General features: G+C 44.6%; 1 protein-coding gene across 5 annotated transcripts in view; it reads left to right on the top strand.

Moving 5' to 3' along the window:
- Nucleotides 1-25,342, top strand: part of GTF3C2 (general transcription factor IIIC subunit 2) — a 906,867-nt gene that overhangs the window by 589,148 nt on the left and 292,377 nt on the right. For all 5 annotated transcript variants that reach the window (XM_085613289.1, XM_085613287.1, XM_085613288.1 and 2 more), the window contains one exon: nt 11,887-12,016. In XM_085613289.1, the coding sequence (XP_085469415.1) occupies nt 11,887-12,016 (130 nt within the window). The remainder of the gene's footprint in view (nt 1-11,886; nt 12,017-25,342) is intronic.

Genomic DNA, 25,342 nt, shown 5'->3' with positions numbered 1-25,342 from the left:
TATACCCTTAGATGACATCTGCAAAGCAGCCACATGGTCTACACCGCACACCTTCACAAAACATTACTGTGTAGATGTGCATTCCAAGCAGCAAGCTAGAGTGGGCCAGGCTGTACTAAAGACACTATTTCAAACCACTGCAACGGATACCGGTGGTCGCCGCTAGGGTTGGGTACTGCTATATAATCTATGCTAAGTGTACAATCTGCAGCTCATATGCCTCGAACGGAATATGCTACTTACCAGTATGCATCTGTTCTTGGCATGTAGAGCTGCAGAGTTGTACACGCCCACCCGCCTCCCCGGCTACCTGTATCCGTTCCAGTACATCTTATTTAGATACTACACACATGGGTTTCTCACTATGATTACCAAGCTCCATCATTTCCCTGTTGGCGAAAAACAATCTGAGGATGGAGCCGAAGCCCATGCGCAGTACGGACCGAAGGAGGAGTCACCAAACTCGTGACTTCCAAAGACTGTCCAAGAAGAAAAACAAACTGCAAACATCCGGGCCCAACACCAGATGGCGATCTATGCTAAGTGTACAACTCTGCAGCTCTCCATGCCAAGAACAGATGCATACTGGTAAGTAGCATATTCCTTTTGCTTAAGGGGGTGGTAAAGCATGCGCCAGAGGTTTTTAAAGACCCAGTTAGGGCCAGGGTCATTAACCCACGCATAGACAAAAAATACAAAGCTGCCCCCACAGATCTCGCCTATATCAAAGGGCCAGCACCACTAGATTCCCTAGTGGTTTCCACTGCACGAAAACAAACAAATTCCCAGGCGTCAGGCGAAGCACCACGGCCTGACAAAGAGTCAAAGCTACTGGACGCATCAGGAAAGCGCACTGCGTAACAGGCAGCCAATATATGGCGTATCGCCAACACCCAAGCGCTATTGGCCATATATGATAGGGCACATTATGATGAATTGGAAAACATAATGCACCACCTCCCTGAAAAATATAAAACTAGGGCCAATGAATTAATTCAAGAGGGTAAGACAATCACTAACACCTCTATACGCTGTGCTTAGATGCAGCAGACACAGCCTCCAGGGCCATTAATACCTGTGTCCTCCTCTGTCGCCATGCTTGGCTAAGAATATCAGGATTTAAACCAGAGGTACAAGCCTCCATCCTTAATCATCCCTTTGACCAGGAACACCTATTCGGCCCAAAGGTAGATGAGGCCCTCGAAAAAATGAAGAAGGACACGGATACGGCGAAGTCCATGGGAGCCCTACAGTCACACCCTCCTAGGCGCTCTTTTCGCCGCTCTTCCTTTCGGAGTACATCTAGAGGCTACTCCTCAGATAACGCATCTACTTCCTACAAATCCCCCACTCAGTCCACCTTCACAAGGGGTTATCAAAGAGGCGGCTATAGGGGCAACAATAATAAAGGCAGAGGCAAAACAAATACCGCCCGCTCTGCCACACCGCCTACCCAGTGACTTCCCCCGCTCCCTCCAGACCATCCCACTCCGGTCGGGGGCAAACTTAAAAATTTCCTTCATGTTTGGGAGACCATCACCTCAGACAAATGGGTGACCCAAATTATTCGGTCAGGATACTGCTTGGAATTAACATCTACCCCCCAAACATTCCACCCAGGCAACGCCCAATGTCACAAGAACATTCCACATTACTAAAGCAGGAGGTAATCTCCCTCCTACAAAAACAGGCAATAGACCACGTTCCCGTCAATCAACAAAATTTAGGGGTCTACTCCCTAGATTTTCTAATACCAAAAAGGGACGAGACTCTGCGACCTATTCTAGATCTCCGGTTCCTAAACACATACATACACTCAGACCATTTTCACATGGTAACGCTTCAACAGGTGCTTCCGCTCCTCTCCCAGAATGACTTTCTCACCACACTGGACTTGAAAGACGCAAACTTCCACATTCCAGTACACCATGCTCACAGAATGTACCTCAGATTTGTAGTGGACGGACAACACTACCAGTTCAAGGTGCTCCCATTCGGAGTCACAACAGCACCACGGGTATTCACCAAGTGCCTAGCGGTAGTGGCGGCACACCTCAGAAGACAGCACATTCACGTCTTCCCATACTTGGACGACTGGCTGATAAAAGCCACTTCATACAACCAATGTGTACACCACACCGCCACTACAATCCAACTACTTCACCAACTAGGCTTCACGGTGAACCACCAAAAGTCCCAGCTAACACCATCCCACATAAAACAATACCTCGGTGCCACCATAGACACCTCAAAAGCAATAGCCTACCCCAATCCGGCCAGGATTGCAAGCATTCAGGCTTTGCGACAAAAATTCGTACTTCAACACTCCCTTCCAGCAAGAGTGTTTATGCAACTGATAGGGATGATGGCCTCTTGCATTTTCATAGTGCCTCACACAAGATTCCAGATGCGTCCACTCCAAGAGTGCTTAGCGCACCAATGGAACCAGGCCCAGGGGCAACTGACAGATCTGGTGTTGGTAGATGGTCGTACCCATCGCTCTCTGCAGTGGTGGACTACCACAAATCTTTCCAAAGGTCGACCGTTCCTGGACCCGTTTCCCCAGATAATACTAACAACGGACGCATCGCTCTCCGGCTGGGGAGCTCACCTATTACACCTCACAGTGCAGGCCTCAACAAAAGTTGCTCCATATCAACCAGCTGGAGTTATTAGCAATCTTTCTAGCCCTAAAATCCATCCTTTCAACCCCGGATTTCAGGCAAGGCAGTCCTCATTCGCACAGACAACATGACGGCCATGTATTATATTCAAAAACAAGGCGGCACACACTCTCCACAGCTCTCTCAATTAGCACAGAGCATATGGAGATGGGCAATTCCACACAAAATCTTTCTCCTAGCCCAACATGTCCCAGGAGTCCAAAACACCATGGCAGATCTGCTCAGCAGACACGCAACAGATCCACGAGTGGGAACTTCACCCGCAGGTTCTTCACCCGTTCTTTCAGATGTGGGGGCATCCTCAGATAAACCTCTTCGCCACCCACGAAAACAAAAAATGCCTAAGCTTCGCCGCCAGATACCCACACCCATTGTCCAAAGGCAATGCGAAATGGATGGACTGGTCAGGCAAATTTGCGTACGCCTTTCCACCTTTCCCACTAATTCCATTAGTGGTGCGAAAGCTACAACAGCATTCCCTCACACTGATCCTAGTAGCTCCAACATGGGCCAGACAACCATGGTACACCACGCTGCTGGAACTCTCGGTAGTACCACACCAAAAGCTACACCTCTCACCATGCCTCCTAACCCAGAACCATGGAGAGATCAGGCACCCGGACCCAGCTCAGCTCAACCTTGCGATCTGGCTCCTGAAATCCTAGAATTCGGATACCTAAACCTTACCCCTGACTGTATGAACGTCATCAGAGAAGCTACACGCCCTACCACTAGAGCCTGCTATGCTGCCAAGTGGAAAGATTTGTTGTTTATTGCCATAACAACACAATCAATCCTCTAGACGTGTTTATACAACACATCATATGCTACTTACTCCACCTACAAAGGTGTAATCTAGCCTATACCTCCATTCGGCTACACCTCGCAGCAATTGCAGCTTACCTACAAAACAGGCAGCACCTATCACTTTTCAGAGTACCTGCCATTAAAGCCTTCATGGAAGGCTTCAAAAGAATAATTCCCCCCAGAGTACCACCCTCACCTGTGTGGAACTTAAATATCGTTCTCACAAGGCTGATGGGGCCTCCCTTCGAACCTTTGCATAAATGCGAACTGCAATTCCTCACATGGAAAACAGCTTTCCTTGTAGCCATCACTTCCCTTAGAAGGGTCAGTGAGATACATGCACTTACTATACAAGAACCTTTACTTCAAATGCACCAGAACAAGGTTGTTCTCCGTACCAACCCCAAATTCCTACCTAAAGTCATTTCCCCTTTTCACCTAAACCAATCTGTAGAATTACCAGTATTTTTCTCGCAACCTCAGGCTGTTGCAGAAAGGGCTCTACACACGCTAGATGTCAAACGAGCCTTACTTTACTATATCCAAAGAACACAACCTTTCAGAAAGACTAAACAACTATTTGTCTCTTTCTCTCCACCACACAAGGGCAACCCCATCTCAAAATCAGGGATAGCTAGGTGGATTGAAAAATGCATCCAGATTTGCTACCATAAAGCAAAACGAACGCTATCCGTTCCCCCTAAAGCCCATTCTACACGGAAGATAGGGGCTTCCATGGCTTTTCTAGGGAACATCCCATTAGATGATATCTGCAAAGGAGCTACATGGTCAACACCGCACACTCTTGTGTAGATGTGCAAACCAAGCAACAAGCTAGTGTGGGCCAGGCTGTACTAAAAACATTATTTCAAACCACTGCAACAGATACCGGTGGTCGGCGCTAAGGTTGGGAACTGCTATATAGTCTATGCAAAAATGTGTAATCTGCAGCTCATATGCCTCGAACGGAATATGCTACTTACCAGTATGCATCTGTTCTTGGCATGTAGAGCTGCAGATTTACACACGCCCACCCGCCTCCCCGGCTACCTGTATCTGTTCCAGTCTATCTTATTTAGATACAACACACATGGGTTTCTTCACTGTTGTTACTACGCTCCATCTTTCCCTGCTGGCGAAAAACAATCTGAGGATGGAGCCGAAGCCCATGCGCAATACGATCCAAAGGAGGAGTCACCGACCTCGTGACTTGCAAAGACTTTCCAAGAGGAAAAACAAACTGCAAACATCCGGGCCTAACACCAGATGGCGATCTATGCAAAAGTGTGTAGATCTGCAGCTCTACATGCCAAGAACAGATGCATACTGGTAAGTAGCATATTCCTTCTCTCAACACAAATAGTGCTGCAAGTTATCACTTTATGTAGGATTGCAAAGATTTATGTCTAAAGTATACAAAGAAATAAGTAACATTTGGTCAAATGATGCAAAATTCAAAACATATCCTTAAGATTAAAGCTGGGATTATAGCCGGTTTATCCCAAAGTAAAACTATTAAAAACATCAGTATGTACAGAAATGAGTGCCATGCACAGTAGTGCAACAAGAAAGAAACTCTCGTAAACCATGACTGAGTGGCTTTGGAATTTTCCATTTGCACAGGGGCGGAATTCTGACTTGTGTAGTGCAATAAACCCACCCTCCAATGTACCAGAATGTAAAAGAGCGTAATATTTATTTTAACCTGCATATTTTGGTGCTTTAAGCTTAGAATGTTAGATAATTATCACATCTTGCATATTTCAAACACCTTGGTGTCAGATTTTTATTGAAGGTGATAATTATTTCATCCGACTCAGGCCCTTGGTTACCCAGATGGGCATAGAAAGGCACATTCGGGTATGTAATCTTTGAGGTGTTTCTGTTCAAAACAGATATTGACGTGGTAAGCCTGATGGTAGTGGTAAATCATTAGACAGTCTTGTGCCTACTAAAGACTACTACTACCTACTGTAGGCTGCAGAGGCTTTGTGCAGGTGAATGTCAATGCAAGCTGGTTGAAGGAGAGCAAATGGGAGCATTACGCTTAATGCATTTAAAGATATTGCCTAATTTGGGAAATCGAAAGGGATAGTGAATGTAGATTCTCCAAGTTAGGTGTAGAGAGAATCTGGATTTCATTAAGGACACGGCAGCGCTTCGTTTTCTTTACTGCGCAACGAAAACAAACTCCTCAAAATGGCCCCCAAGCCTCACCACGCAACGAGCGTGACGTCGCAAAATGGTTTCTCTCGCACTTAGGCGCGTACAGGAAACCAACCTCGCCACGAGCTACGGAAAATTTAAATCACTTGCGGCGCAACGGTAAAATACTTATTTAAATACTTTTTTTTTTAGAAACTCAACATACCTATTTACAATTACTTTCCCAACCAAAACCTAGCCCACCATTTCCCAACCCCTAAGCAACCCATAAATTGGATCTTTTACAACCTGTAACGTAAAACAATACTTAAAATATTATTTCTAAAACATAAAAATTCATTAACTGTAAACATTTTAACATATATACTCATTTAAAATGTATACATTACATTTATATAAACAATATCACTAATTAAAACGAAACATTTGAATAGTTACTTATCTGTCAAGGAGCAGCAATTAAAAGAGGAAGATGGCTGCTGTGACAGAGATTATATATGTATTGGACATTCTTTATTCTGGAATTTAAAGTTTTGTGATGTAATACTTTGAAGTGCTGCAAGGAGCTTGGCAATAAAAGTTAATGCATAATGCTAGCCTCCGGTCCTGTCATGAAATCAACAATAAGTGTTGGCAAAAGAAGTAGGCAGTTATATAAGCAGAGGTACAAAGAACCAAGCGTATATGAATCGAAAAAAAAGATTGAAGTGGAGATAGAGGATATTGCAGAAGATCTCATTATAATCGGGGCCACTGGAATTATGCGATTGTGCGGCCGCTGCATTTTTCGCATAGTTGTTGATTTGCTGCCTTTGCCTCATAATCTATCGTCTGCTGCATAATTTGTAGAATTTAACCAAAAAATTGTTTCTAGCTCAGACGGTTCAAAAGTTCGAAAGATCACCGCAGCGCCTGTTGCTGCACAGTGGAATGCCCTTTGTAAAGATTGACTAGTCACCTTTCGGTTTCTTATTTGTATATTTGGGTGTTAAACTGGTACTAATGCAGCCAATGCCCAGACCGTGTTAACAATTGCAAAAATGTCAAAATAATGAAGTAATACTATCATAAAATGTACTGAATTATGCCGCATAATTTGCCTTTTCTTGCCGCATAATTTATTCAACCCTGCCTCAAAATGTGGCCCTCCCCTGCCGAAAAATTCTAGGGGCCCTGATTATAATGAATAGTAGTAATCCAAACATGAGAAAACTACAGTTAACCAGAAAGAACCAACAAAAAGACAGGATTTTCCTTTGTTAAAAAGGAAACAATGTATGGAAAACTACATTTGTTTTTGCAAAGTAAGAGTCGAGAAGCAGTATTGCTTAGGTTATGGGCAGAGGTAGATGGAACAATAAATGAAAAAAAAATTTGACTTGTGAAAACATAGGAATTATGAGGCCATTTGTGTTAAAATATTGAGAAAACTAAAGTGCAGTAGATTGCTTCAATTTTTTAACTGCAGTAAATCTGGTTATTAGTTGCACAGTATGGGAGGTTTGCGCAAGTAATAGACTCAGTTTCTTCTTCTGGGAACCAAGCACCCCATTGTAGTGCTTGACTCTCGTGGAAAAGCAGAGCAATCCATGGCCTACTCAGGGGAGGTGGTGTGGGCTCCTAATCACCATTCGCTGGCATGCAATAACTACACTCAATAAATGATTGTTTAGTCAGTGCTTTTTCATAATGATGTTTTTTAAATCTGGGGAGGGGTACTGTGCCCCCTGCAGCCCTCCAAAGCATTGTTCGTAATGCCCCTGCCCACGTTGGAGCCAACTCAAAGCACTATTTTTAAATCGGGAAAAGCCCTGCTGGTCATTGAGGCGTTACCATCCAGGAAGCACGAATAAATGAGGAACGGCACCTGCTGCATTTCTTTACAGCTGGGTGGCTTCATGCCACGCTGCTTCTTTTTAGGTCTCGCCTGACCCAGCGCATGCGCTGGTCTGGCGAGACTTATTGAGAGGGCTCCAAAAAGTGCTACCAGGCCAGCCTAGAGCTACAGTGCATGTGTGCGGGCGCGCTTTACCGTGATTACTTTCACTTTCGCGGCCGCTTTGATGTTTGATCGCGATCACTTTCACTTTCGCGGCCGCTTTGCATACCCAATAGGTCTCGCTTTTGGGACCTTATAAGTATTTAGTTATGCAACTGTTGCATGGCTAAACACTTATAAGGTCCCAAAGGCGCGATCTATTGGCTATGCCAATGCTTGTTTGTTTTGTTGTGGTTTCCTAGTTCCACCTGGGCACCTCAACATGCTGGTGCGCAGCCGAGGGAGCCCACCCCGACTACTCCAGCCAGTATACTCCTTTTTCCAGCACAAGTGGTGGATGCCCCTCTCCCCCAGACATGGGCACAGGAAGCAGGGGCGAGCCATTCCCACCATTTGGGGGCGTGGGTGGATGGGGGGCTTGAGCACACAACAGTACTCTCACATTCGAAGCCTATGTTCACTTGTAACCAGCCCAGTGCTGTTTACGCTAAATATGTCGCAGCGGCCTTATCTTAAACAGCAGACACTAGGGGTAAACACATGCAGTCCTTTTATCATGTGATTACTATTGGTGAGACACATGTAGTGAGATTCATCCATTCTAAAAAGTACAAAACCAGGTGATTAAAAAAGCAAAAATATATGGGCGTACTAAATTGGGCAGAACCCATTTTGCAAGAGCAACCCAAAAGGGTTACTGGCTTAGCGGGTAGAAGCATCACAGGGCCCTTGTTATATGGTAACCCATAATTGATATAATGTAATTAATTAAGACCCTGGTGCATTAAGGGCCAGTGCCCGTATCATAAGCCTTATCAAATTTCATTAGCTAAAATGCGGTTGTACCTAGAAGTTCATTGACTCATGCTTATGCTACATGTAAATATCGTAATCCATTGCTGTTACTCTGCCATAGCGTAAATCCGTTTTGGTTGCTGTGAACTCAGATGAGTATCATCCTAACCACTGTGTGTGTATGTTTACTGAGGATCGGTAAGTGGGTGAATGAAAGAATGAGTCCGTGAGTTAGTTAATGGATACATGAGCGCAGAAATAAGTGACTTGACTGCACATATAGTGACATCTCAAGTCCTTAATCTCAAGAGTGACTGAAGAGACACTTCAGTTTGTAAGCCAGACCTACTAGCATTGCTAGTGCTTTTGAGGCAGTACCCACATGTACCAGAATTCTGCTTCTCATTGGAATACTTTAAACAAATCCTGAAAAAACTCTTCTGGACTTTATTGATGTGGCGTTGATTTCGTAAAAGCTTATTTGCACTCTACAAAATAGTACACCACAAATAAATCTTAATGTTATCTCTTTTTGCAGCCTAACATTTATTCCTGTCTGCCTTAGGGTGGCCTTCCACCAAATGTGCAACTTCACTCCTCTGGTTTTTGCTAATTTCATTTTTTGTTGGCCTAAGGACTCTGCACACTTTACCGCTGCTAACCAGTGCTAACGTGCCTGGGCTCTCTCCTTCAAACATGGTGAAATTGGCTTATGTCCAATTGGCACATTTAATTTACTTTTAAATCCTTATTAAAATGGTACTACCTCTACCCAGGACCTGTAAACTAAATGCTACTAGTGAGCCTGCAGCACTAATTTTGCCACCCACTTAAGTAGCCCTTTAAACAGGCCACAGGCCTTCTATTGCAGCCTGTTTGCAATTTAAAACTGTCCGTTCGACTTGGCAAAATAAACCTTTTGCCAGGCGTAAACCACCCTTTGTAATACTTATGTCACCCCTAGGTTACGCCCTCAGAAGCGCAGAGGGCAGTGTATTAAAAAATCTGGACATGTACTTTTAAGATCTGCATGTCCTGGTAGTGGAACACTCCTAAATTAGTTCATTTCTAGTGTAAAGCCTGCCTCTCCCATAGGATATCATTGGGTTATTTTATTACATTTAATAATGGATCCCTTTCTATTGGGAGCAGGTGGGAATGTTGAGTTTAGTCTTTAAAGAATTGTAATTTAAAACACTCTTTAATGGTAAAGTTGGATTTTAAGTCCCAGTTCTGAAGACGCCACTTTTAGAAAGTTGGCATTGTCTTTCCCCAACCATTTGAGGCCTGCAGCCTGTATCCTGGGTGACATGATTAGGTGTAGCTGGCAGTTGGTCTTTGTATATTGTTTCCAGACATAGAGACAAAGTGGCAATTGGTATTTGCAGGATAGGCCATTTTTGACTTGGTAGAGAGCGAAGCTGTCACCTACCACAGTTGCACATCACACACACTGCTTCAGCACACTCACAAAGCATTTCACAGCAGTCTTTTGTGCCCCCAGACAAGCTGGGGCCAGGGCAGGGAGGTAGGAAATTCCAAACACCGCTGAGGTGGGAACCCTCTAGAAACATCTCCTGCTTCAAAGCCGGCACCAAGTATAAATATTGGACCCTCAGACCCACCTCTTCAGTACACCTCTGGACCCTTGGAAGACTCAGAAGGACTGCTGTTCTACTCTGCTGCCAGAGTGAGGAAGACTGGGCCTGCATCTTGAACCCAGGACCACTAGAGTGACTCCAAGGGCTAGTTGGCTGGCTTCCTGGTCAGAATGGGCTCCAACCACCTTGAACCCAGCACCTGGACTCTGTCTGATGTGAATCGTGTCTCCCAAGTGTTGCCAACCAGTACTGAACTGGTGTGCGGCACATCCTTGACGCCTGACCTCGCAGCTCCTCTGAGCCGCCGCTGCATGATGCATCCACAACGCGGTATCTCGCATCACAGCCCCGAATCACTGCTACGCAATGCATCGCCTACGCGATACCTCGTAAAAGACTCCACAATCTGGATTCATGGCACCTTGTCAGCAGACCATACTTGGTCCCTGTGGCCGGCCTGTGCTTCATTGGGATTGGTGTAAACTTGTCACTTTGTCCTGGACCAGAGCAAACAGATAACCACAGTTGTTGCGTTGTGTTTTAAGCACAATTGGTACCTGATATTAAAATTCCCTGGTTCTACCGATTGGATTTTAGTCGTTGTTTTTTAGGGTAAAATGTATTAAATTATTCCGTTTGTCTACATCGGTGTGGGATTTTGTTTGTTGTATTTTCACTTTATTACTGTTTGTGTGCTGTATAAATGTTTATATATTGCCTACAAGTAAAGCCTAACTTCTGTCCCGAGCTACCAGAGGGTGAAGCACAGGTTAATTTGGGGGTTTGCATTTGTTTCATCTTTACAAAGATTGTGGTTGGTGCTTCAATACGGATTCCCTCTCCCCCCCTCCCCCTCCCCCCCTCTCCCCCCCCTCTCCCCCGCCCCCCCCCTCCCCCCCCTCCCCCCCCCCTCTCCCCCTCCCGGAACTAGTAACACGATTTCTCACGTTAATTTGCCACTCCTAAATTGGAGTGGTAGACGATTCTTTACTGTTGAGATGGTCTGTAAATTGTATTCATACCACTCAATTCTTTTACTTGGGCCATTTTTTGATTTACCTTTGTGATTCTATCCTGAGTCAAAGATGTGTATAGTTCATTGAAGTGCCTCTTGTATTAAATATTGCCAATCCATTATTTGTTCTTGACTCGGCTCAAACGTACCTGCAATGGACTTTTTTTCTTGACATTTCCTTCCCCTTCTAACCTACTTTTAAATAAAAAAATAATGCGCAATTCGTTCAGAGGAAGAAAATTATTCCTAACGGGTCTTTTGTATTCTTTCAAAGTTGTCATACTTCAACATAAATGAGATCACTCTATGGGAGGTGGTGGTTGTCCTGCGTGGGTGTGGCACATCTCCACTGGTCTCACATCCAGCTCAGAGATATGCACTTAAGTCCCTGCTCTTTTGAAATGTATGTCTTGTACGTGGCAGAGAAAGCGGGCTACTTCTAAAAGAGTATTGACTCAGTTTTTACCTTTATGAAAATGCAAGAAAATCTATTGTGCAAATTTAGAAGAGAAGGAAATATTGAGACTAAATGAAATATTTCCCTTTATACTTTGATAATGTACTCGAGCTACTAGTGGTAACCACAGTTGAAAGCTCTGGTTATGTTATTAACCTCTTTGGACTAAGTCAATTACAAAGATTGAAATAATAATTTTGCTCTTGATAGTTTTGTTGGGCTGGAGGGTTTTAGCACCCTTACACCCTTCTGTCTCTCTCTTTTCTGAATTTCCCCTGATATACTTGCCCGTCAGCTCGTCTCTTGCTTTTCGTAGTGTTTTCCACGGTGGATCTTTCCTCATCGTGTTTGTTCCTGTGCAGGTACAGTGCGTTGCCACGCTGAATGTGGGATCCATCCAGGCATCCAGCGCCGGCGAATGTGGTCAGTGCTTCACTGTTGCCTGGCTGCCTTCCAAACCCCATCACCACTTGGCAGCCGGCTTCTATGATGGTGAGTGTTTATCCTACGCGCTTGACTGACTTTGAGTTTGGGTTGAGACCCATATGTGTCTCCCACTGAATCTGTTAGTCATGAAACTCCTTCAGACAACTAGCTTGTGCTTCACAAAATCATCAAATGCAATTTTAACTGCTACATTCTTGCTGCTGTCTTAATTTCCTTTCCATCCCAGTCACCACCATACCTAGTGTGATGCCCGGCGTTACAATTGTTGCAATTGCCAATGACATTCTATCTTTAATTATCTGAGCAGTTAGATAATGTGATGGTTAGATTTGAGGTTTTATCCGAACTAGACGTTTCTCATAATTGACTGCATTAGAGATCATTTGAAAACTTGCCCATTACAAGTAAAATTATTCGAACATTGAGCCTTGACTGTAGTCTTCAGGTCAGTGCATTGATTCTGGATTGGCATTCCGTGCTTTGGTTTGTAATGGTTTAAAGCACGTTGATGATGCTCACAAGATTACTCAAAGTCAGGAGTTGGAATAGCCACAATTTTGGTTTTGTCTCAAAAGTGGAATTGCTTTATATGTTCGTTTGGTCGCTGTTGAGTTGAAGGGTGTTCATTGTGTTAGTGTTTGTTGATGGATTTTTATTATTGCACAGTGTGTGAGATGAAAGTATAAAGAAGTGTATAGATTCAAAATACACCGGAGCACACCCAAAGATGACATCTGTAATCCAAGGGTATAGTTAAAACCTAAGCAACATGTACAACAGTCAATTATTCAAATGTCCTTTGGCATTTTCGCATAGAAAAAAACTTTTCCATCAGGTCTTGTCGCAGAGTTTTAATGATCAGAGAAGTGCGCAGAACAGCAGCAGCCGACGCGCGTTTCGCCCACAGGGCTTTTTCAAGGCTGCCGAAAAATACATATATAACAATAATTGTACAGAAATCAGATGTGACTAATTAGAGTCGCAATGACATTTACATAAACTAAGATGCCCTTAAAAACACTTCAATTGCGAATGCATATTCGTATGTCCATAATATCCTATGTTGCATATCCCACCTCCATGTGCAGATTTAACTTAGATATGGAGGTGTACAGATATGCAGCAACAAATTTCTAATAAGTTGATTTGACAAGAAAACGCCAAATAATTTGCACTCAAGTATAACGAAACACAATTCATATTGGAACACAGAAAACCCATCCAGGTTACAGGTTAAGATAAAGAGCCATGGATGTAATCGACCATTCGCCATGAGTATATTCTCAATACTAGGACTATGCTTCATTTAAAACCTGCTAAGATCAAAAGAAACCCACATAACTGAAAGTGGTGATTGCCGAACCCCGTGTTGAGAGTCAAGCCATCATAACATGACGGATTAAGAAAGTAGAAGAATAAACTCACCACGTGAGTAGTACCACCACCAAGGCGCCAATAGTGAAACCCGGAGCAAAGTTGAAAAATTCAAAAGCATAATTTCCACAAACTTGTGGTCCGCACTCAAAGTTAAAGATATTCCTCTCACCTTAAGTTATTGAGGCTATATCTTATAAATTGATCAATGTTGAGAGTTGTATGCCAGTCATTCACTAGATTGATTCTGAGGGGAAAGGGGAAGGTTTTACATCTAAAATTGGTGAGCCATGGGGTACAATACAATAAAATTGGGTAATCCAAGTAGTAACCATGCCTATTTCTTACTCCAAGTCACAAGCGTCCAATAGATCATATTATATCACGTCAATGTGTTGAATTACGACACGTGCTAGGAAGACAGTTCGTCGTCGTTACGAATGAAAATCCCATTAATTCCTGGGAAGCGGACCTTGATAAGTCCTATGTTGCCAGGTCAGATGGATGGCATATTGGCGATACAGGTTCCAGCCAAATATAAATGAGAAAAGAAAGAAAAAAGATTTTTTTTTCCGGACATTAGTACTTGTATGCCCTCGTACTTGTGTCTAACTAAACGGTAACGGTTTAGGTTTTGAACGCATATGTCCTATAGTCATGCTATCAAATGGAAAGAAAAATAATCACCTTGTTCGTGGAATGAAATCTTGTCAAGATCGAGTGGCAATACGGAGTTCTATAAACGCGGGTGCCATTTTAGCAGTCTTTATACTCGCGGCAAATGGCCATAGAAAGCGGACTGTGAATGTGATCCAAAGAATCGCGTATTCATTCTGAAACTCTGATAAATGCATGTGCACTACAATAACTGATCCTACGAAATAGTGGAAATTAAGCTTACAACCATGATATAGATTGTTTGTCACATTTGTCCATCAAGAACATGAGAACGAAAAAAGTTACTCTCATGGAAATAGACAGAAGACTAGCTTCACTCACAGCGCATCGCGCCCAAGATATCCAAGTTGTAATATTAGTTGACCATATAGAGAGTCATTATTATTGATGGCTCGAATTGTAAAAGGTATAATTATGGGGATGATTTATTACGCACGGGGAGGTGACATTACGTCGCAATTACGTAAACTAGAGAGCACCTGGATGATCAAATTGAGGGCGGTGGAATGTGAGCTTAATTTTGATAAAGAGATGTGTGAATTCCTATAAGTCATGTCTATGTTCATGTGCCTTCTTGCTGCTATCCTTACTGTCCCTCCATCTATCCATTTCCTCTTTTACTCTCTCAAAGCTGTATATTGCTGTATGGCAATTTGTACCCATACCATCAGATACTGGGCAGGTGCTCCGTTTGGTCACATTGCTTCCGGATGGATTCACCATTTGAAAATAACTTTTTTGAGTCAGATCAAGTTTGTTTCGCCTGTGTCATGTCTTTGAGATCACTGGACCGGTCCCTACTTATATATGTGCCCTTTTAACCAGAGACACATGAACCTCACTCACAGCGACCAACCATCACCAAGATATACGACTTAGTGGTATATACTGGTATTTAGAGACCTAATTAGATAGGTTTAATTCCGTCCGCGGAATGACATATATGTGAAGTTTTGAAATTGTACAAGGGACCAATTTAGCATGCATATGGTTCTTCATGCTGATCCCCTAACTGTGCTTGTTTTTAATTGAGAAATCATTAATGATGACTTTTTCATACGGTTGACTAACATTATGCCTTGGAGATCATGGTCTCTATGCGATAGGAGTGAAATAAGTCCGTTTTCAATACCCATGTGAAGCATTGGAATACCAAAGGGACTTCCTAGCATACATATGGTTCCTATGCTCATCCCCATAATTATACCTTTTACAATTCGAGCCATCAATAATAATGACTCTCTATATGGTCATCTAATATTACAACTTGGATATCTTGGGCGCGATGCGCTGTGAGTGAAGCTAGTCTTCTGTCTATTTCCATGAGAGTAACTTTTTTCGTTCTCATGTTCTTGATGGACAAATGTGACAAACAATCTATATCATGGTTGTAAGCTTAATTTCCACTATTTCGTAGGATCAGTTATTGTAGTGCACATGCATTTATCAGAGTTTCAGAAAGAATACGCGATTCTTTGGATCACATTCACAGTCCGCTTTCTATGGCCATTTGCCGCGAGTATAAAGACTGCTAAAATGGCACCCGCGTTTATAGAACGCCGTATTGCCACTCGATCTTGACAAGATTTCATTCCATGAACAAGGTGATTAGTTTTCTTTCCATTTGATAGCATGACTATAGGACATATGCGTTCAAAACCTAAACCGTTACCGTTTAGTTAGACACATGTACGAGGGCATACAAGTACTAATGTCCGGAAAAAAAAATCTTTTTTCTTTCTTTTCTCATTTATATTTGGCTGGAACCTGTTTCGCCAATATGCCATCCATCTGACCTGGCAACATAGGACTTATCAAGGTCCACTTCCCGCTTCCCAGGAATTAATGGGATTTTCATTCGTAACGACGACAAACTGTCTTCCTAGAACGTGTCGCAATTCAACACATTGACGTGATATAATATGATCTATTGGACGCTTGTGACTTGGGGTAAGAAATAGGCATGGTTACTACTTGGATTACCCAATTTTATTGTATTGTACCCCCTGGCTCACCAATTTTAGATGTAAAACCTTCCCCTTTCCCCTCAGAATCAATCTAGTGAATGACGGGCATACAACTCTCAACATTGATCAATTTAGAAGATATAGCCTCAATAACTTAAGGTGAGAGGAATATCTTTAACTTTAAGTGCGGACCACAAGTTTGTGGAAATTATGCTTTTGAATTTTTCAACTTTGCTCCGGGTTTCACTATTGGCGCCTTGGTGGTGGTACTACTCACGTGGTGAGTTTATTCTTCTACTTTCTTAATCCGTCATGTTATGATGGCTTGACTCTCAACATGGGGTTCGGCAATCACCACTTTCAGTTATGTGGGTTTCTTTTGATCTTAGCAGGTTTTAAATGAAGCATAGTCCTAGTATTGAGGATATACTCATGGCGAATGGTCGATTACATCCATGGCTCTTTATCTTAACCTGTAACCTGGATGGGTTTTCTGTGTTCCAATATGAATTGTTTCGTTATACTTGAGTGCAAATTATTTGGCGTTTTCTTGTCAAATCAACTTATTAGAAATTTGTTGCTGCATATCTGTACACCTCCATATCTAAGTTAAATCTGCACATGGAGGTGGGATATGCAACATAGGATATTATGGACATACAAATATGCATTCGCAATTGAAGTGTTTTTAAGGGCATCTTAATTTATGTAAATGTCATTGTGACTCTAATTAGTCACATCTGATTTCTGTACAATTATTGTTATATATGTATTTTTCTGCAGCCTTGAAAAAGCCCTGTGGGCAAAACGCGCGTCGGCTGCTGCTGTTCTGCGCACTTCTCTGATCATTAAAACTCTGCGACAAGACCTGATGGAAAAGTTTTTTTCTATTCGAAAATGCCAAAGGACATTTGAATAATTGACTGCTGTACATGTTGCTTAGGTTTTAACTATACCCTTGGATTACAGATGTCATCTTTGGGTGTGCTCCGGTGTATTTTGAATCTATATGTTGCTTTAGGACTCGTCCTAACGTTTCTTATACCCTGATGGGTGGGTATTGCCAACACCATTGTAGCACCTCGATATGCGAAATTTAAGGTATTTTTGTGCCATTGACTGATTGTGTGGATGTGCAGATCCTTAATGCAAATACCCATTCAGTTGTGATTGTATAAAGAAGTGTATGAATGCTTTGACAGTCTTTCTTAATGAGTATGTATAATTGCTTTGTTGATTGGTGATGTGTGTGAACTGTACTGATGTCAAAGCAGTGATGTAATTGTGTTATTGCCTAGTTACCCAGGCTGTGATTCTATTTTAATTTGAAAACTGTGCTTGGTTTTACATGGGGGCTGATTTTGAATAGTTTGCTAAAGAGTGGGGCTTGCAGATCTTCAGACTTGACTTTCCCTAGAAATATGTTGTCTCACATGCCTGGGAGTGAAAGTAGTGCTTGTTGCAAGTTATATCGTGGGAACTTTGTGAATGACTTAGTTTTGCTTGTTGTTGGTCTGAGTTGGTCTTTTTGGTGCTTTGTGTGGGAGGCTTTGAAGTGCATATCTTGGTGAGTATGTGAGTTATGCGATGCAGGGTCATAGGGAGAGTATAGATTGCTTAATTTAGCTTGTTGCAGTTTGATTTAACGGAGTTGGTTTGGTCATGTGTGGCTTGAAAAGAAGATATCCAGAAAGCCTGCCTTCATAGTCTTGGTTTCAGTATTTCAAGTAAGATTTCTTTTACAAAATGCAAAAGAGTACCCTGAAAGTTAGTAAGAAGATCATAGAGTGTGTGGTGTGAGAGCTACGAAGACAGGTTAAACAGTGTCGTTTTGTGACCATCGGGAGGCAAGTGGAATGGCCTTGCCTTCTATGTGCATCAATTTCTGATGAAGTAGTTCATCAAGGTTTTTGTGGGTGCTGAGGTGTGCTACATTTATGTGCATCAGATTGCAGAATGAGGAATATTTTAATGTGAATACCACAGGGACACTATTATGCAAGAGGTTGAATAGGAAATTAATTTTTTTTAAAAAGTCGTACGTTTTCTTCTTTTGATAAAACGAAAATGGCCAATTTTTATAATGCTTCTTAAAGATCTGTGCTGTCGTGTTCTCGCTTTAGGAGTCATCAATAATTTAATGTTAATTGTCATTAAAAGGCTTGCATGTAAAAACGCGCTTTCACTACATGGAAACTGAACTTTGCTTAAAGTTTGTACTGGGCTACATTGTGTTTTATTTGTCCCCTTAAACAGTGCTGCCCATGTTTGCAGTTCGGCGCTTTTATTCCTGTCTTTTAAGCAAGCCTCTTAGTTGTTCATATATTTATGTTTACTTTTGCTATGGTCATTCCATTTGGCACTAATTATTATACTTGCGCTCCATTCTTTTACCTGTCCCCTGCCTTGCCCTCACACCATGATTCTGTCCACCATGTTCTGCTCATCATGCTGGTGCTTTTCCTTAATTGGCATATTCTCACCGGTTTCCCTGTCCAGGCACCCACCCGCAATCCAGCTCATGCCCTCTCTCCAGCCGCCGCAGCTGACAGCTGCACTATCTTCTAGGTTACACTTCAACCTCTGCATTTACATTAGTGATAAAAGACACGCTCTGTTGTTTCTCAATGCATTTAAAATTCCATCCATTCTTTAAGTGAGTAACTTAGAAACTGTTCCTGCCTTAAATAAAACCTGATAAGGCAGGCCCATTCCATCATGTGGACAGAGGGAGGGAGAGGGAAAGTAGGAGATAAGATGCACGCCCCACTTCCAGAGAAATCATCCGAATTAATGCACTCCCTGTAGAACCTTCCTGACAGGAGCCTCAGTCCCTCAGATTTTCGTACGCACTAAGCTAGGTAGGCGTAATACAGTTAGAGAGAGACGGGAGTCCTTCCAGGGGAGGCGCGAGGGTTGCATGTGAATCTATGAAAGACACCAATACTGGATAACTGCTGTTACAGGTAAGTAACGCGTTTCTTATCGAGTATTAGGGGTGTCTTTCATAGATTCACTTGCCTGAATCAGAATAGTCAGCAATACATTATGCACATTTCTGATGTAATCATGCCATATAGTCATTTTAGATAATACACATATTACCATGCGAGTTTGAAACATTGGCATACATCAATATATCATAGCAGTAAGAGATGTGCATACCAGGATGGCGGGATGTTGGAAGGCTCACCTCACTGGAATAGATGGCGAAGCACCGCCTGGCCCACTGCTGCATCCTTCATAAGTTCAGCATCCAGGCAGTAGTGTCTGGAGAAGGTGTGCGGTGACTTCCACGTCGCCGCTCTACATATGTCCAAAATCGGCACTCCAGCGAACAGCGCTGCTGATGTGGACATCGCTCTGGTGGAATGCGCTTCCACCCTAGCTCTCAAAGGCCGTCCGGCCCCCTCATGGCTATCGCTGAGGAGATCCACCTTGAAATGCTCTGCTTCGTTAGAGGCATACCCATCCTTGGCCTACTGTAGGCCACAAATAGCTGAGATGACTTCCTGAAGCTCTTTGTTTTGTCTATGTAAAACTTTAGACACCTTTTGAGGTCCAAGGAGTGGAGCGTCCTTTCTGCTGCGGTGGTAGGGTTTGCAAAGAAGGAACGTAGAACCACCGGTTCATTGAGGTGAAAGTCTGAAGGCCCTTTCGGTATGAACTTGGGATTTGTCCTCAGCACTACCCTGTCCTGCTTGAACTGCATGAAGGGTTCCTGAATGGATAGAGCGTGTAGCTCGCTGACTCTCCTGGCAGATGTTAGAGCGAGCAGCAGAGCCGTTTTCCATGAGATGTACTTGATGGAAGCTCGATGAATGGGCTCAAAAGGGTGCTTCATGAGTTGGTTAAGGACTAAATTGAGGTGCCACGTCGGTGGGACCCGTCTAGGTCTTGGTAAGGACCTATATAGTCCCTTTAGGAACTGCTTGATAAGCCTACTGGACCAGAGAGACGGTCCTTTGTAAGTCCTGGTGAATCGTGAAATGGCCGCCAGATGCACCTTTATGGATGCGTGTGCCAATCCTGACTGTGCCAAGTGTAGTAGATATGGCAGTATCTGCTCGGGTTTGATATGGAGTGGTCTCAGGCCTTTCTCTAAACACCATGTGCAGAATCGTTTCCATTTTAGAGAGTAGGTTTTGTTGGTACTGACCGCTCTTGCTTTTGCCAGCACGTCCCTGCATTCCTGCGGGATGTTTAAATGACAGAACTCTCTGTGCTCAGGAGCCAGGCCGATAACCTGAGCGATTGCAGGTTCGGGTACTGCACCTGCCCGTTGGACATTGTCAGCAGGTTCGGGTGCTGCCTCAGACGAATCGGTGTCCTGATGGAGAGGCGATGAAGATCCGAGAACCAGTGCTGCCTCGGCCAGAACGGGGCAATTGGGATCAGGGTACAGGGCTCCGCCTTCATCTTCCTGAGAACCCTGGAAATCATCGGAAACGGTGGAAAAGCGTACGCAAATACGCTGAACCAACCTATGGAAAAGGCATTTCCGAGTGACCTTGGTTGGGGACGTCAGCTTGCGTAGTTTGGGCATTTGGCGTTCTCCTTGGTGGCAAACAGGTCGATTCCTGGGACTCCCCATTCTGAGAATATGTGAGCCAGCGTACTCTTGTCGAGCTCCCATTCGTGGGAGAGGGATTTCCGTCTGCTTAGGGCGTCCGCAATGGTGTTGAACTTGCCCGGGACATAGTCCGTCCTGAGTGTGATCCCATGGAGTACAAGCCAGTTCCAGATCTTTTGCGATTCGCGTGATAGAGTGAGCGAACGCGTTCCTCCCTGTTTGTTGAGATAGTGCATCGTCGTGGTGTTGTCCGTTCTGACGAGCACCTGGGAGTTCTGGATGCGTGGTAAAAAGGCTTGCAGCGCCAGATACACAGCCCTCAATTCCAGAAGATTGATATGGAGATGCTTCTCCTGATCTGTCCATTTGCCGCTTATTTGGAGGTCCTGTAGGACGGCTCCCCAGCCTTCCAGGGATGCATCGGTGGTGATCACCAGCGGTGCTGCTGGAAGCAGGAATGGCAGTCCTATAGACAAATTCCTGTGATTTCTCCACCATTCCAGGCTCTTGGATATTTGCGGTGTTATCCTCACAATGTCTTCGAACGAACCTGTACTCTGTGTCCATTGGTTCGTGAGGGCTTCTGGCAATGGACGCATCCGGAGTCTGCAGTGAGGGATGAGGAGTATACAAGAAGACATCATTCCTAGGAGTGATTTGTAGGTTCGAACTCTTAGGGACTTCCTTGATGCCACAGCCGTGGCCAGAGATATTATCTTGTTTTTCCTTTCCTCTGAAGGAAATGCCCTTGCGCATTCCGTGTTCAAGGTCGCCCCGAGGAAGGTGATGCTTCTTGTTGGGGACATGTAGGATTTCTCCTGATTGAGAGTCAATCCTAGATGTTGAAAAAGATTGGTGCAGGCGTTGGAGGATTCGGTCGCGCCTGCAGCTGAAGGTGCCTTTACCAGCCAGTCGTCGAGGTAGGGGAAGACTTGGTGACCCATTTGACGCAGGAAAGCCGCCACAGGTGAAAGGCACTTGGTGAAAATCCGCGGAGCGGATTTGAGGCCAAACGGTAGGACCTTGAATTGGTAGTGTTGTCCTGCCACCTCGAATCTTAGAAACTTTCTGTGCCCCCTGAGTATCGGGATGTGGTAGTAGGCATCCTGAAGATCCAAAGATGTCATGAAATCTCCTTTTTCTAGACTGCCTAGTATTTCTTGGATCGTCACCATCCTGAACGACTGACTCTTCAGGAAAGAGTTGAGTGCCCTGAGGTCTAGAATGGGCCTCCACTTTTTCTCCTTCTTGCGTATAAGGAAGAAGCGGGAATAGAATCCTTTCTCCCTTTGAGACGATGGAACTCGCTCGATCGCTCCTTTCTTCAACATCGCAGATATTTCTCGGAGTAGCAGTCGCAGATGTTTGTGTGGAAGCCTGCGGGGAGGGGTTGCAGGTGGGATGGTGGTGAATTCCAGGGAATGGCCGAATCTTATTAATTGAAGTACCCAGCGATCTGTGGTGATGAGATGCCAATTTTCTAGGAAATGGGTCAATTTTCCTCCAATCTTTGATGAGGGAGATAGTAGCTGGACTGGCTGGAGTAATTGGTCACTGGCGTTCGCCGGTGCCCCTCTTCTGGTTTTTACCCCTGAAGTTTGATCTCCCATAAGAAGTCTGACAACCTTGTTGCTGCTTCTGTTGGTACTGGGATTTATTCTGGAAGGAATACGAGGACCTATTTTTATAGGATCCCCTGTAGGAGGACTGGCCTCTGGATTTGTTGCCTCGAAAGGACCGATTCCTTGCCTGCAAAGTACCAAGCGCTCTAGCAGTATCAATGTCTTTCTTGATTGCTTGGAGCGCCTCGTCAATCTTATCCCCGAAAAGGTGTTGGCCGTCGAAGGGCATGTCCAGCACTTTCGTCTGCACCTCCTGCCTGAATGATGTTGCCTTAAGCCATCCCTGACGGCGCAGGACTGCTGCCCCAGCTAGTTGTCAAAAGCCTGTCATGGCCACATCTATGGCACAATCAATGATCTCAGCTGCCGAGCTTTGGCCTTCCTAAGTAGTGCCTTGACCTCCTCCTGAACTGTGTTTGGCAGCTCCGCTATATATGGGGCTATATCTTCCCAAAGCTGGCGGTTATAACTCCCTAGCAGGGCTATGGAGTTGGCCACCTTGATGGTCATGGCCGATGTCGTAGAAAACCTTTTACCGATCGTGTCCAACTTCCTGCCCTCCTTGTCTGGTGGGGCTGACAGAGGAGAGGAAGGGTTGCGAGAATTCTTCTGGGCCGCCTGGGTTACGACCGAATCCGGTTTCGGGTGCCCATTAAGGCAAGCTAGCGCCGTGGTCGGAGCCTTGTATTTTTTATCCAGGCGTGGAACAACCGCAGGTACAGAGGCCGGCGTCCGCATCAGTTTCTTTCCCTGGTCCCAGAGAAAGTCAATTATTGGGATCGACTTCGTTGTCTTCTTTGTTTGCTCCTTGAAGTCATGTAAGAAGCACTCGGTCTCAGTCAATTCCATCACCATATGAAACCGCGTCGCTGCTCTTTCCACTATCCTATGGAAACCGCCAATGTCCTCTGGCGGTGAATCTGCTTGGCGCGGTTGCGGTGAAGCTGGGGAGGATGCCACATACTCTTCCTCCTCATCGTGATCCGGCTGGTCTTCCTGGACTTCCCCCTCTTCCATTTCTTCAGCCTCCTCTTCCATTTCTTCAGCCTCCTCATCTGATGATTCTATCACCTGAGGTGGCACTTTCTCCTGGCGGACCTGAGTAGTTGGCCGTGTCTGTTTTGGGGCTGTCGCTGGTGTATTTGTAGTAGGCGTCGGGCCCCCTGTCTCAATTGCCGGTGATTCCGGGAAACGTTGTTTGTAGTCTCGGATAAGGTATTTGAGGTCATTTACAATTGACACGGGAAGGCATACCATCGGGGTGACCTCCGTGCGAACCTGATCCCGGAAAGGGTGTTCCTGGTAGCTCATCTCCTCCTGTTCTTCGTCCGTGCTTTGACATTTGACGTGCAGCTCTGAAGGGGAAGTAGCCTGATCCAGGAGTTCTTCTTCAGATTCCTCACTCTGGAGAATCTCCATAGGCAAATGAGTTTGCACCTTACTTGGAGACGTTGTTTCTGGTGTAATCTGCTTCCTGGTCAGTTTGCCAGACACAGAATCTTTTGCAGGATCCCCTGCCGTCGTCCGTGGTGTTGTCGACGGTGGTAGGGTCATAAACGATGTGTCTATGAGCTTGGATTTCTTCCATGGCTCAGTAATACCTATGGTCGACGACGATTCCTCCGTCGACGATACCCTCGTCGACGGCATGGCCTTCGTCGACGGTGCGCTCGTCGACGATTCATTTGTCGTCGACGTCTTCGTCGTCGACCCTCCCGTCGACGGGGGGCTCTTCATCGACGATGTCGTCGTCGACGGGACAATCTTCGTCGTCGACGAGGTCTTGGACGTCGACGGCGGCTTTAGCAGTATTACAGATGGAATAGGTGTACCTGCTGACGACGATGAAGGAGTGGTCGTCGTCGACGAGAAGACTGACGACGCTGTCGTCGTTGACACAGTTGTCGTCGCTGTGGAGACATAACCTGGCGCCCCAACTCTTTTTTGCGCTGAGGAGGTTGTCGCAAATTTGCTGGCCGACTGGGTAGGCTTCTTAAAAGTCTGAGAATCCTTTTCAGACACTGAAGATTTTGAAGATCTTGCCTCTGAAGACTTCTTGTGTGCCTTCATAGGAGGAGTGTCTGAGGGGCCAGGAGACGCCACTCTTGGCCTCTTCAGGGAGACTTCAGAGGTCCTTGAAAAGCTTCCCTCTGAGGATACCACACTCTCCCTGTCCTTACCTGTCCAGCCAGATGAGCAGACGACCTTCTCTGTCCCTCAAGGTCTTGTGAGGGAAAGACCTACATATCTTACAGTCCTTAGGTATGTGGTCAGGATAAAGCAATATAGGCAGAGGTCATGCTTGTCGTCCACATGTAGCCTTTTCTTCCCACATGAAGAGCAGGCCCTGAAAAGGGCTTTCTTCTGGGATTCAGACATGCCAGAATTTAGAAGAAATAAATCACTCACTGCAGTGATAAGTGGCTTGAAGCAATCTCTGTTCAAGTCCTTGAAGAAATAAGTCACTTTTAAAAGTGAACAAGTTGGTTTTGAAGAGATCCTGAGGAGAACTTAGGCTGGAGACTCCCTAGCACAACGTGCGGTAGAAAATCTGAGGGACTGAGGCTCCTGTTAGGAAGGTTCTAGAGGGAGGTGATGGCTGATTGGCTGGCTCTGAGAGTTTGGTCCTTTTTACATAAGGACAAGGATAGGCCACTAAGGGGAGGCCCTTAGGCCTATTTTTCTCTATGTATGTCTATAGGACATTACTTTTTTATGTACCGGAGGCTCCCGTCTCGACGACGGGGAATGATTCAGGCATGTGAATCTATGAAAGACACCCCTAATACTGGATAATGCCATCATACAGGATATCTCTACCGTTCACTACACCTGGATTATCGAGCAGTCCCACAACATGTGGAAAAAGGTGCCCTCTCATTTGCAGCCCCTGAGGCACAGTGATGACTCCAGCCTGCCCATCGTAACCAGTGTTGTACATGCTTAGTAGGTCGTGTGTAGAATCTTAAGTTCTACCGATCTAAAAGGGTAATGGATAGCTACTTCTCAGGGAGATGTCATTGCCTCGCGCCACTCATCATCCTCCAGTTGTCCCTTGTCTTTCATCCATTTTTCGCAAACCCTTGCCTGGGTGTCAGTGGAGTTGTACAGAATTTTGCGATAGGTTGAAGAGATTGCTTTTGTCTGCATAAAGCTA

This window comes from Triturus cristatus, chromosome 6 (genome assembly GCF_964204655.1).
Source record: "Triturus cristatus chromosome 6, aTriCri1.1, whole genome shotgun sequence".
Lineage (NCBI taxonomy): Eukaryota > Metazoa > Chordata > Amphibia > Caudata > Salamandridae > Triturus > Triturus cristatus.
This window is presented reverse-complemented; position numbering and strand designations above follow the sequence as displayed.